Below are 13,574 nucleotides of genomic sequence, written 5' to 3'. Positions count from 1 at the left end.
CCCCCACGCCCTATCCAACCGCTCCCCGCCCCCTGACAGGACCCCCAGAACTCCCGACCCATCCAACCCCCTCTGCTCCCTGCCTGTCTCGACCCCTCTCCACACCCCCGCCCCGACAGCCCCCCCCAGAACCCCTGACCCATCCAATCCCCCCTACTCTCTGTCCCTTGACTGCCCCCTCCAGAAACTCCCTGGCCCCCTTACCCTGCCGCTCAGAACAGCATGTGGCTGCGCTCCCCAGCGCAACACACAACCCGGTCCCTGCCCCCGCACAGTGCTGCCAGAGCGGGGCGCTGGGCAGCAGGGGAGGGGGAGCAGGGGAGGAGGAGAAGGGGGGGAGGAGCTGGCTTCAGTGTTGCCAACTCTTGTTATTTTATCATGAGTTCCACAAACTTTTCTTTCTGGAGCAATGTCCGGTTGAGCATTGGCTCACCAGGCAGCTGCTTCTTCACCAGCACAGCTAACATTTGTACTGGATGGAAATCAAGTATAACTGATTATTGCTGTAATCTTACTAGGAGCTTTCAAGCAAGCTGATAAACTGTCACTTGTTTGTAATTTGATCTAGTCACCATCAAAAACATATGGAAGCATTTTTTAAAATGCCTGAGTGGTGAGGTTTGTAGGATATTTGCAAAGTTAATGTAAACCTCTTAAACATAAGATTTCCTGAAATTTTCATTTTATGGACGTTCCCATGATACTGTGTGAGTTTTATGATTAAAATAAGCATTTAATAATAGAATGGCCACCTGATATAAACTTCACAGAGAATGCCAAGATAAAATCTTGTTTTTTTTTAAAAAGTGTTATTACACATATTTATCTGTGTACTTGCCTGTAACTATGTCTAGAAATCAGAGTTAAAAACCTCTTATCTGTGTTGCTATTAATTATTACAATTCTTCATGTACTTATTTCAGCTGAACTCCTAGAACTTGGTCTAAATTCTACTCTTAGTTGCACTAGTGTAAGTTCATGTACATCAATGAAGTCACTCCAGTTTTATACTGATGTAACTAAAGAGAGAGAAGAGACCAAATTCTGCTGTCAGTCAATCTTCTCCCCATATCTCGGACTGATTTACTATCAGCCTCTTCCTGCTCCTTTGGCAATTTCACTTCTTTGGATACAAGAAAATCTTCATCTGTAACTCTGGGCATTTGGAACAGTCCACCTGTTTTTAAATTTAGTATGAAAGTGTCCGCTCATATTTGCATAGACTCTAGTTTTCCTTTCATTCTGCTTTCATTTTTAACTGTAATTCTATTTAACTATGCACAGTATGGTACACAGTACGTAAGAAGATGCTATAAAAATATAGTTGCACTGTATTGTTTAGAAAGAATTTTAAAATCCACTTTATTTTTCAGTACCTTTGGCATTCAGGCCAAATCCTAAAGTCATTCCTCTAGTAAAAGATCCATCAGGTCTGATTCTGAACTCAGGCTGATGTGACTTCATTGGCTTTAATTAGTTTATGTGAGTTAAAATCCCACTGAAATCAATGGTCCTAATTCTGCTCTGAATAAAGGTTGACGGCTTTCAGCTTCCACTGAAGTTAGTTGCAGAAGTACTTAGGACCTCACGGGTCCAGGCCCCAGGGCACGGCCTGTGTTTACTTTTGTGGATCACTCAGTTTGGGGGGGTGGTGGTGACGGGATGGGACAGAAAGACTTTTTCATTTCTAGTTACTTCCATTTCCTGGGTCACACACACTAGTCCAGTGCTGAGGGTTAAGGACTTTAGCTCTGCAGATGAATGTTTAAATGAAACACAAGGCAACCTTGACTGACACATTTTATATTTCTAGGTCTATTTTTGTAGGGGATCTTAGCCACATTTTTCATCCTGGTGGACTTTGTAGAGAGAGACAATGTGGATGAGGTAATATCTGTTGGTGAGAGAGACAAGCATTCCAGCTTGCACAGAGCTCTTCAGGTCTGTGAAAGTTACTCAGAGTATCACAGCTAAATACAAGGTTTGAACAGATTGTTTAGCATAAGTAGTTAACACATATTTCAAGGGACCAATCAAGGTGAAGTGGCCCATTAATATCCTTCCAGTCATAAAGAGGAAAGGAAAGGGGGGGGGGGGAAGCAGCTGGGAGGGGTGTTAGTGGGTTATGGATTGTTGTAATAAGCCATAAATCCAGTTTCTCTATTCAGTCCATGATTTTTAGTGTCTAGCGAAGTTATGAATTTAAGCTCCCATCGACACAGCTACTACCTCTCGTGGGGATGGATTAACTACCCTGACGGGAGAAGCTCTCCCATTGGCATAGTGGCATCTTCACTGAAGCGCTGCAGCAGCACAGCTGCACCAGTGCAATGTTTTAAGTGTAGACCTGCCCTCAGACACTTCTAACCACTGGACGCAAAGTTCCTCTGACTAGTCTCTAGCGTTATATGGATTAATAATATACATGAACCTTAGTGAAATCGAGCTCCAAATCCAAATTACACAGCAGGCTTTCATCTATATAATGGACCAAGCCCAAACTTTTGGATCCAGACACCCCAAACATTGGAACAGCTTTTATCTAGATTTCTATTTTACAGCTCAGATCTTGAGCCTGTAGATTGCACGGAGGAGCATACACCAGCCCTAGACAACTCCTGTGCTGGGTAAATTTTCCCCTGGATTGTTGCAGCTCCTGTGTGTCACTGGAGTAGTGACTGAGGATGGGGTGGGGAACAGATTCTTTGTTACTATTTCTTAGTTAGTTTTAATATTTTCCTCTTTATAATTAAAAGTTCTCTCTCTGCTCCAGCATTTCATGAGACTGCAGTTCAGTACAGTAAATCCTCACTTAATGTTGTAGTTATGTTCCTGAAAAATGCGACTTTAAGCGAAACGATGTTAAGCAAATCCAATTTCCCCATAAGAATTAATGTAAATGAGGGGGTTAGGTTCCAGGGAAATTTTTTCACCAAAGACTATATTGTGCATATATATATATACACACACACACATAGTATAAGTTTTAAACAAACAATTTAATACTGGTACACAGCGATGATGATTGTGAAGCTTGGTTGAGGTGGAGGAGTCAGAGGGTGGGATATTTCCCAGGGAATGCCTTACTGCTAAATGATGAAGTAGCAATTGGCTGAGCCCTCAAGGGTTAACTCTCACACTCTACAAGGCAGCAGGAAAGGAGGGAGGGCAGACAGAGACATACACCCTCTGTGTGTGTGTGAGAGAGAGAGATGCGCATTTCCCCTTTAAGTATGAAGAGTGGGGTCAGAAGTACACTGCCTTGTTAATTAGATCAGCAAGCTGAGACCAGACCGCAGCTACAACTGCTGCTGCCTGGAAGCTCCCTCTATCATGTGTGTCCCCTGCTCTATGGAAGATGGGGTAAGTGGGGTGCAGGAGCAGGGAGGATGGGGACACCCTGACATTAGCCCCCCTCTTTCTTCCCCCCCACACAACAAGCAGGAGTCTCAGGGAGCAGCTCCAAGGCAGAGGGCAGGAGCAGCACATGGCAGTGGGGGAGGGACAGCTGAACTGCCAGCAATTGATAGCCTGCTGGGCAGCTGCTGCACAGGGAACTTAGGGGAGCGGGGAGCTGATAGGGGGGCTGCCGGTCCACCCTGGTTCCAAGCCCCCACCAGCTAGCTCCACCAGGCTGCTCTTCCTGCAAGCAGTGGACAAAGCAGGCAGCTGCCAAACGACGTTAGAAGGGAGCATTGCACAACTTTAAACGAGCATGTTCCCTAATTGATCACCAACGTAATAATGACACAACGTTAACTGGGATGACTTTAAGTGAGGAGTTACTGTATCTGCAAAGGATGCATGCCTTTCAGCAAGGTCATTGCCAATAGGCTGTGTGGGTCTGATTCTTTGTTGCCCTGAACCTCTTGCAAACTGAGCCCAACACACTACTATTCTGATCCACTAGCAGCAATGTCAATAACTGCACAACGCGCAGGGCAACAGGGAGTCAAGTCCTGTGCTCACCCACAGGTCAAAAGAATGCCATCAAGACACCCTGCTACCCTGGAGCCAGATTTCATCTGCGAGAAGGGCAGTAACATTCAAATCACCAGTTACAACCCAGAACACCAGAGTGAAATAAAATCAGAGAGAGTCAACGGGCCTGATTTTCCACGGCCACGCGCCTGGTGCAGTCATTTATACCTATGGAAAGTGGGTGAACTGCCATTCTGAGGGGGTAGCACTTTACACCATTTTGCCCAGCTCCCTATGAAGTCATTTATGTCTGTGCAATGGGTAAGCAGAACCAGTTAACTTAATTCAGCCCTGGACTACAGCCAGTGCAGTTGTGGGATCATGCAGAGGGTCTAACTCAGTGCTGAATTTAATCCCAGTGCCTCCACTGAGGCCCATCCTCCAACTCAAGCTCTGATCAATACACAGGGGGAGCAAAATTCTCTATGGTTGACCTCTAATGAAAACCTCCTGCCTCCAGACAGAACATCTGGGGACCATCAGCAAAGGCATCTCTGCTGCTCTAAACCATTGCAAAACCACATAGAAGCTAAGGAGGCCTAATGTACATTAGTCAAGTCCCAAACAAAATTAGGCAGTGCCTAGATGTCAAAATGTATCCCTAGCTGTGGGTCTTGGCCTTCCAAACTTCACTGTCCTTAACTCAGGGCTATATAGCTTTTGTGCTCCCAGAAAGCCCAGTTGCTGTGCTACACACCCTTAAAGAGGGTGTAGTGTGCACTCCTCACTGTAGAGGGCCAGCTGTGCTGGCTGGTTCAGAGGGAGGGGTGCAGAAACAACTCCTGCAGTACAAAGACTGCCACTACACCCTGTGCACTGATACAATGTGATGAGGAGTATTAACACCTAGATAGGTAAGACAAAAGGGGCAGGAGGAGGGGCTTGTCTTCTCGGTGCAGATATAGGGGCCAGGTTATTCTCTGCCCCTCTGTGCCCTATCTCCGCCTTTTCACTTCTGCACAGGATTGTCCTGTCTCTCTCAACCCAGATTATATTATTTAAATACTTTCTCTTACCTGACACATCCAGGTGCTCAAGGTTTGGACACAGTGACACCACATCAAAGACTGCTTCATTGGAGATGTTGTAACAGCCCGACACCTCGAGCCTCCTCAGCTCTGGACAGCACTGGGCAATGGTGTAGAGTCCTCTGTCTGTGAGCCGCCTGCAGCCACTAACAATTACCGTCTCCAACATGAGACATACATTTGGCGTGTCCTGACAAAGCCTCCGGGTCAGCACTTTAAGAGCCCGGTCTACGTTGATTGTTTCGCCTGTCAGGCGAATAGTCCTCCAAAGCCGTGGGTCCCAGGCAAGGTTATACCAGCGGCGACACACTCGTGCACAACGGCACAACTGGTTGGTAGGCAGGAAAGAGAAAATTTGGATCATGGAGTGGTCTGGGAGACGGTCTATGTTGGCCTGTTCTTTCTGCTGTCTGGACGCCAGCCGGATGAGAGGATGAGTAAGGCGGGTTGGAGGAGGTGAATGGACCATAGCAACTGTCTCCCCAGTGACTGAGGATGAAGAAGTGGAAGATCCTCGGCCATTCTGGAAGCCGTGAGAATTCTGCGGACATATTAGCGCTGGGCTGGGTGTGCTGAGTGTCCGCATGCTCAGGTCGGAATCTGAAAGATACCAAAGCACAGAACAGTGTCCATTTATAGCATTCAATAGCAATTACAGTGTTTCTTTTGAAAAATAAATTGACCCTGATTTTTAGGGAGGCTTGTCCCACCTACTAATATTGCAGGCAAGAAATTGTGAGCATGATTAATGGCACCTCTCTGAGACACACTGTGATTTCCAGGTACAGCCAGGGTCAGTGGTTAGACATCTAAATGCAATACATCAGCAACACTGGATGCCATTTAAATGTAACCCATGGTGTAAAACCTCTCCTGTCCCACACAACAATGCAACTCATATTCTGGTGTTCTAAACTGTAAAAAATAATTGAACACACACGTGCCAATCTTTCACTGCTGGCTGGAGCTGTGTGGCACTTGGTAGTTTCAGTTCACAGGGATTCATTTCCTTCAGTGTTGGTTCATGTAGTTTCACATCTCCTGAGCTTTGCTTTATGTTTCCATTTGGTTCAAAACTTGAAAATCAGAGCTGGCAAGTTTCACTGTGCTGGGGGCCAGAAACCAGGAATTTTGACTGCAAGTTCTCTCTTTCTTTATGTTGTTGCATGGAAGGAGAGCACTGTGTCCCAAGTGAAGTGCATTGGGTGACAGCACTGGCCCACCTGCATGCTCTGCTAGGGTTGTAGGTGCCCTGCAGGCAAGTAAATGGTACTTGAGAGTATTGATTAGTCACTGTTTCACCGCTCTGAGCTCTGAGGACTTCAGTATGTCTCAGACTCTGCTCTCCTGCCTGTTATCAACACATACTGAAGAGAGACTTCAATTCTTCAAAGGTTTGTTTAAAAAATTTAAGTTACCCCCCCCCGCAGAACTTGCGGCTAGAATTTTCAGGCTTGCATGTATAAAACTAAGTGCCTAATTTCATGTTTAGGCATCTACATGAAACAGTCAGAAATGCTGATCATCCTGCTGAAGTCAATGGGAGTTTTGACTGCTCAACACCTTTGAAAATCCAGTCACTTAATTAAGTGCCAAAATATGAATGGGGAAGGGCTAACTTTAGGCCTCTAAGTTTGAAAATGTTGTCCTTTCATTTATGGGCACCCTTTCTGCTTGCTATGCCCTCTTAAATCATTTGCAATAATGGAAGTTCCAGATGTGTCTCCTGAATAGAGTATACCCCTACACCTAAACTTGATATTCTTCATCTTCAGATCTTCTCCCCACCTCTGGTGCGGAAGCCTCCACATACACACCTACATCCCCTAGAGTAGTTCAGAATGAGATCACAGGATTGTGTTCTCGCTCAGACATGAGAGCCGGGAGAGCTATTACCATGCTATTGAACTCATAACGAAATTTTCTACTAGACTGGAATTCTTCCGGCAGCTTAGTGGCACATTTTACAGCAGTATTTCAGGCCCACTGTTCATTGCATACTGATGAGGGGGCAGAAAAAGCAGGTGAGTCCTAGAGCTTTTTGCCAGTAAAAACTTGGAGAGCCTTTCACTCGAGTTTAATCTCTAATGAAGCACTTCACTGTAATCACATACTGTAAAAAGTGGAGGGTATTCTAGGGAGGGACTTAAAGAATTATCTAAACCCACAGCAGCTTTCTAAAACTTCTACTCTCCAATATTTACTAAGTGCTGGCCTACAGTTTGAGTCACTGTAAGATAGGATTTAATGACAGTGTGGCATCCGTAAATACAATTCCAAAAGGGCAATTTAATGCACACATGGCAATTTTCAACAGTTTCTCTCCAACTAGATAATTGGCTGTTTTATACAGGCACTTTTTTCAATGCACTGTTCGGTACAGCCCTGGAATACATATTTACATTTTGGTGACCTTAGAAAGTCAAAATTTACAAAGCAGCCCTGCACTTTTTCCCTTTGATTACCAATGCTTTTGTGCAAGATGCTTTTTATTATAGCCTTGTTCAGAGCCTAAGGATTGTTTGCTGCCATAAAAAAAATGAAGTTTCTTAATGGTCATAAAAAATCTCAGAGGAAGGCTGGGCCAGCAGCAGAGCTATAAAAGCGGACATGAAGTGGGGGGAGAAGCGGGTCTGCACTTTGGGAGAATTTTCTTAGTCCATTAGGAAGCTCTGTGTTATTTCAAAAGTTTTTGGTTTTTATTTCCTTCCTAATTAATTTATAAGTTGTAGGGAATATATGTAAATAGAGATGAACCAAATCAAAATCTAGTGTCTGAACACCCATGCTTTAGTGAGGATGTGTAATCCCTGAATTTTAGTCAGTTAGACACAAAGGATGCATTTGGGATCTAACCAAAGCATGACATCCCCAAATATGCGATCATTGAAATCTAGCTTCTCTCTCTACATTTACAATGTGCCCCTATTCTGATAAGACGACTTAGCCAAGATGGTCAGGAACACAACATCATACTCCATGGGTGTCTCTAAACCTTCAACTGCCAGAAGCTGGGACTTAATGACAAAGGATGGATTGCTTGAAATTGCCCTGTTCTCTTAACTCCTTCTGAAGCACCTGGCACGGGCCACTGTCAGAAGACTAGTGGCTGGCTAGATGGACCATTGGGTCTGCCCCAGTATGAACATCACCAACAGCCTTGAATTGTTTCTTCTATGTCCCACAGCAATCTAGCCTCCAAGGAATTGTCATGTTCCCTTCGGCTCCTCCTGCAGCTCTGCAAATACTGCAGGATCAGGCGCTCCATGCTTGCAATGCTCATAGCAATAGTGCAGGGCTGTGCAGGCTCCAGGCTTCTGTCAGAGATGGCGGACAGCAAGGAGGGACATGCGAGTTTACAGGGATTTTGAAAAGAGGTGTGAAATATTATGGGATGCAGATGAATTTATGGGATGGAGAACACTGCATTATGGCAGGTTGACCCCCATGTTCCCAATCCCCCTTGTGCGAATCATTTTGGTCCCATGAGGCATTCCCAAAACACACTGTGCTGGATGATGACGAGTTGCACAGTGGGATACCTATCCACAGTGCATTACCCTCTGCACTCTGATACAAGCACTCCTGGGGAGGACATGCACCGCTGACACAAAAAGAATAGTGTTCACACGCACAAGCGACGTAATAACTCCAGAGGCTGTATGCTGACGTAACTTAGATCGACATAATTTTGTAGTTTAGACATGGCCTACGTTTCAGAGTTTCAGCTGCCAGACAAATAAGGGTGCTCAATGTTACTTTGAGCTAACTCAATGTTACTTTAGGTGCAGTTACTGCATGACATCTTTAGTTCTCTTTATGGGGAGTTTCATCCTGAGTGCTTATGTCAGCGATCCACAATGGGCAAGCCATTAGCAACTTTTACCATAACAATAACAATACAACTTCTATTTTAAGGGCTTGTCTACATGGGAAAGTTTTACCATTTATACCAGTATAATTAAAATCGATATGTGCTACCTCCAATTGAATTCCAGAATAAGAGTTGCTTTTTTTTGCTTTAGTTTAAACCCGTTTCCAAGTGACATAAACTAAATTGAAAAAAGCACTCTTATACTGGAAAAAAAGTGTCCACATGAGCAGGGGCGGCTCTAGCCTTTTTGCTGCCCCAAGCACGGACAGGCAGGCCATCTTCAGCAGCTTGCCTGCGGGAGGTCCCCGGTCCCGCGGATTCGGCAGCATGCCTGCGGGAGGTCCACTGGTCCCGTGGCTTCGGCGTACCCGCCGCTGAATTGCCGCCAAATCCGCGGGACCGGCGGACCTCCCGCAGGCATGCCACCGAAGGCTGCCTGACTGCCGCCCTCGCAGGGACCGGCAGGGTGCCCCCTGCGGCTTGCCGCCCCAGGCACGTGCTTGGAGCGCTGGTGCCTGGAGCCGCCGGTGCACATGAGGAGTCATTCTGCTATAACTCTCTGGGTTAAAATTCACACCTTAGGGCTCATCTAAGATATACTAGTATAAGACAAGTTTTTTTCATTCATAAACTGCTCTAAATATATTAACTGTTGTTTGCACTTTCTTTCACCAATAGCAGTTGGTCCAACAAAAGATCTTACCTCACCCACTTTGTCTCTCTAAATATATTAAGAACTCATCCAGCATTCCTTGCACAATCAGAATCAGATAGTTAATGTCAAATGGCATTGAAAGTGAAGTAATTGCTATAGTTTTTATTAAGCAAATAAATTTTTTCCTTCTGAGAATGCATTTGTGAAAAGCTGGAACTAATTCCCCACTCCTCTCCCTCCCCCACTGACTTTGTCCCTTGCCACTTGGCTAGCTTGATTTTTCTTCCCATATTTTGAACAGAGCTAAAAATACCATGGCTGTTGCTGGTTAAAACGCAACAATAATCTACATAAAAATCTACACAAAAAACATCTTCAGCAGCTCTATGGGTGAGTTTGTTAGTTTGCAGGGCTGTCCCTAGCCATTTTGGTGCCCTACACAGCCCCCCTGCCTTGGGGACAGGGCGGAACCGCCCCACAGCACTCACCAGCGGCGAGGCTGGGAGCCAGGGAAGCAGAGCAGGATGGGGCCGGGTTGCTCCACTTACCACAAGGTGAGTGCAGGCCTGGCCCCTGCAGCAGTCCTCCAGGGAGTGGGGGCGGGGCTGGGGTGGAGCAGGGGTGGAAAGAGACAGGGTGGGGGTGGAGCAGGGGTGGGGGCTTTGGAGAAGGGGTGGAGTGGGGGCGGGCTCGGGTGGATCCAGGGGCGGCTCCAGGCACCAGCGCACCAAGCGCGTGCCTGGGGCGGCAGGCCGTGGGGGGCGGCCTGCCAGTCCCCATGAGGGTGGCAGTCAGGCTACCTTCGGCGGCATGCCTGCGGGAGGTCCGCCGGTCCCACGGGTTCGGCGGCGGGTACGCCGAAGGTGCGGGACCGGCGGACCTCCCGCAGGCATGCCTCCGAATCCGCGTTACCAGCAGACCTCCCGCAGGCATGCCACCAAAGGCTGCCTGACTGCCGTGCTTGGGGCGGCAAAATACATAGAGCCACCCCTGGGTGGAGCAGGGGTGGGAAGAGGCGGGGTGGGGGCTTCGTGGAAGGGGTGGAGTGGGGGCGGGGCTGGGGTGGAACAGGGGTGGGAAGAGGCGGGGTGGGGGCAGAGCAGGGGCGGGGGCTTTGGGAAAGGGGCAGAGCAGGGGCAGGGGCCATGGGGAAGAGGCGGAGCAGCACGCAGCTGCGCAGGGCACCAGGAAATGTGGTGCCCCAAATTTCCTGGCACCCTACACAGCTGCGTACTTTGTGTATGGGTAGGGACGGCCCTGTAGTTTGTCATTGCTGCAAAGCCACTTAGATAAGCTCCATTTTTGTAGCATCTAGCTACCTAGGGCCAATGCTGCATTCCTTGCATACATAAAGTTCTCACTAACATCAGTAGGAGTTTGGGGTTTGCAGAGAAAGCTGGATCAGGTCCTTAGTGGCTACCACTGTATTTCTGATTCTTGTACTTTTGGGAGATGAAGTAGTGGATTAAAAAAAAAATCTAAGAATTTGGAATAAGGATTCACCTGTTAAGATTATAACAGACGAACAACTTCAAGCCAGGTTACTGGACATTAAATTATGGGAGGGATGCATTTTCAAAGTATCTCCAGTTTGTTCATGTGGATCAAACCCAAAACTTTAAGTGAACCTGCAGGCTCATGCAAATTAAACATACAGAGTTTGCACAGCCCTAAGCCGGATCCAGTCCAGAAGGAAGAGGAATGTTTGTGTTTTAGCAACATTGAACGATGGAAAGATGTGATCACATGGTTGTGCAACTGAGATGAATTTTATGCCCAGTTGGCTGCAAACAGTATTCTGCAACAAACATTCAACTTCCCCAAGAATGGATCCTCCAGCATATTTTCCACTTTTCCTCATCAGAAAATCATACTGTGTGAAATGTAGTGTTTTCTTCCAGGATCAGATTCTGCCTGCTTTAAAACACAAAACACTCAGTGAAGTTATGGGGACTGTTGAATGAACAAGGTGAGCAGAATGTGGCCCTCAAAACTTTAATACCGAGAGAGGAGATTAGTGGAAAGGAGTAAGCTAAACAGTGGAAGATGGAAAGGCTGAAGGAGGCTTAAAGCTAAGGGTCAAGCCACAGTTAAAATTGTTGTGCTCCACCCTAAACACTGTGATATTTAGATGCAAAGAATTATTTTAGTTGACTTTGGCTTAGTCTAAATGCCTTCCTTGAAATAGGCCTAGGGTTTAGTAAACATAGGATTAACCTCTAATTCTGGAAAAAAAGAGCCCTCCAGATTCGGGTACGGTAATGCAGATGCCCAGAGCAAGGCTCTCTAAATAAAGGGAGAGGAAGGTATGAAAGTGAGTTCCATGTGAGACAAACAGCCCAACTTGTAGTGGTCTGACCAGAGGAAGACTATTTTGGCTTATTTGGTCCAGCTGCTTCCTGTAGCCCACAGGTGACCTGGGTGGTTTTGCAGTGGTGGTGACATGCAGAACAGAAATGTTGACCCATTTAATGTCTGTATTTTAATGCCTCAAACCAGCAGTGTAATTGAGTGGATTGGTTTAATCTCCAGACACCATCTTTCCTACTATTCACATGAATGTATATGCCAGGCCTGTAAGGCAGGTGATAAAGGGGAAATAGTACCTACAATGGAAAAAATATATATATACACCCTTATTCTGAGAAGCAGCTCTTCAGGTTTTTATCCTATGCTCAGCACCATGGTAGCTGAGCACCTGAACCACAACCATAAGAGACTACAATTGAGGCTACTGACCAAGTAAGGTTTTTCCAGACTTCTAACAAAAGGTATTCACCTCCTGCCTGACACTACTATAGACAGACCCCTGCAATTTGAGAGACGTAGCTGTAACTGAAAGCTAAATCGGGACACCTGCTCTATATCAGATCTATTTATACTGCAGCTTCCTGAGTTTATTTTCCTTTTCAGTTCTGAAACTGATCCATCACACCTGCTAGTAGGCTGCCAAGTATTCTCCTTTTAGCTAGCAAATACCATATTTTTCTGGTTGTTGTTTCTTTCCCCCTTCCTTTTGAAATGTGGCCAAATTGCAAAAGCCTTTCAGAATAGAGATTTTTCTGGTAGCGGAGCAGGTCTCTAGAGACTTTGTACAAGCTACGAGACACCACAATTTTTCCAAATTTTAACTCTTTGTCTCCAGCCTCAAAACCATGCAATGCCACCCCTACCCCTTCTAGCCAAAGAATTATATAGGACTGTTTTAAGAGTCTTTAAAGCCATCCTTAATGAGATGAAGGCATCATGGCTAACGATAAAAGTTCCTTCTTCAGGAGAGAAGCATGCTACCTCCTAAATTTCCAACCCAGGGATTAAGAGACTCTCCAGTATGGCAGGTCAGGGTATCACTCCAGTCTGACTGGTACACAAGAGCCAAGAGCAAATTGCAGCTTAAGCATTATAATTCAGAGATGTGGCACCCCGGAACTCTAGAAAAGACCCTCCATCTTCAAACCCTCAGCCAGACCACAGGGTCTGGTTTACTAGGCTGAGGGTTTGAAGATGGAGCTCCTTTTCTAGAGTTCTGCTTCTGTCTCAAAACCTGCTCCAAGTGCTGAGAACCTCCTGTGAGGCACCCTCAGGCCATGTCTGCCTTTGGGAGTAGCACCAGTTCAGCACTGGTGGCCAGCAATTCATGTAGCTCATCAAGCGCTAAGTGTAGACAAGGACAAGCTGGGGCTTGGACCAACTGAGCGTGCAGCAGAGGAAAGTTTCTGTTAGTTCAATTGATCTATGTGTGTCCTTGTGTATATTTAGCAGTCAGTATTGGTGCAGCGTTGATTGCTGACCAGAGAATACTGAATTGGGGTTATTATTGCGCCTAGACCAGAACTTTGAGGGTACTCAGTGGAAATTGAGGATGCTCGGCACCTTTCATGATATATTCTGAACCTTGTGGAATCGGGCCCTTAGTCCTCAACTCACCCTCTTCATTATGTGTATTTGGCAATTACAACATACTAAGAAAGGATTTGCATATCAGGGATCCTCCCTTTTAACATAAGGGCTAAAGGATCTCCTGTTAAAGCCCTTC

The 13,574-nt window shown here is 46.2% G+C and overlaps 1 protein-coding gene across 1 annotated transcript in view; it reads right to left on the bottom strand.

Moving 5' to 3' along the window:
* The window catches only part of FBXL7 (F-box and leucine rich repeat protein 7), a 363,745-nt gene that overhangs the window by 9,909 nt on the left and 340,262 nt on the right, over positions 1-13,574 (bottom strand). Inside the window, exon 3 of the mRNA XM_026656412.2 lies at positions 4,998-5,609. Within this exon, the coding sequence (XP_026512197.1) occupies positions 4,998-5,609 (612 nt within the window). The remainder of the gene's footprint in view (positions 1-4,997; positions 5,610-13,574) is intronic.

The sequence above is a fragment of the Terrapene carolina genome, unplaced genomic scaffold (genome assembly GCF_002925995.2).
Source record: "Terrapene carolina triunguis isolate 2854851 unplaced genomic scaffold, T_m_triunguis-2.0 Scaffold48, whole genome shotgun sequence".
Taxonomy (NCBI): Eukaryota; Metazoa; Chordata; order Testudines; family Emydidae; genus Terrapene; species Terrapene triunguis.
The sequence above is the reverse complement of the archived record's forward strand: the minus strand, read 5'-3'. Positions and strand labels throughout refer to the sequence as shown.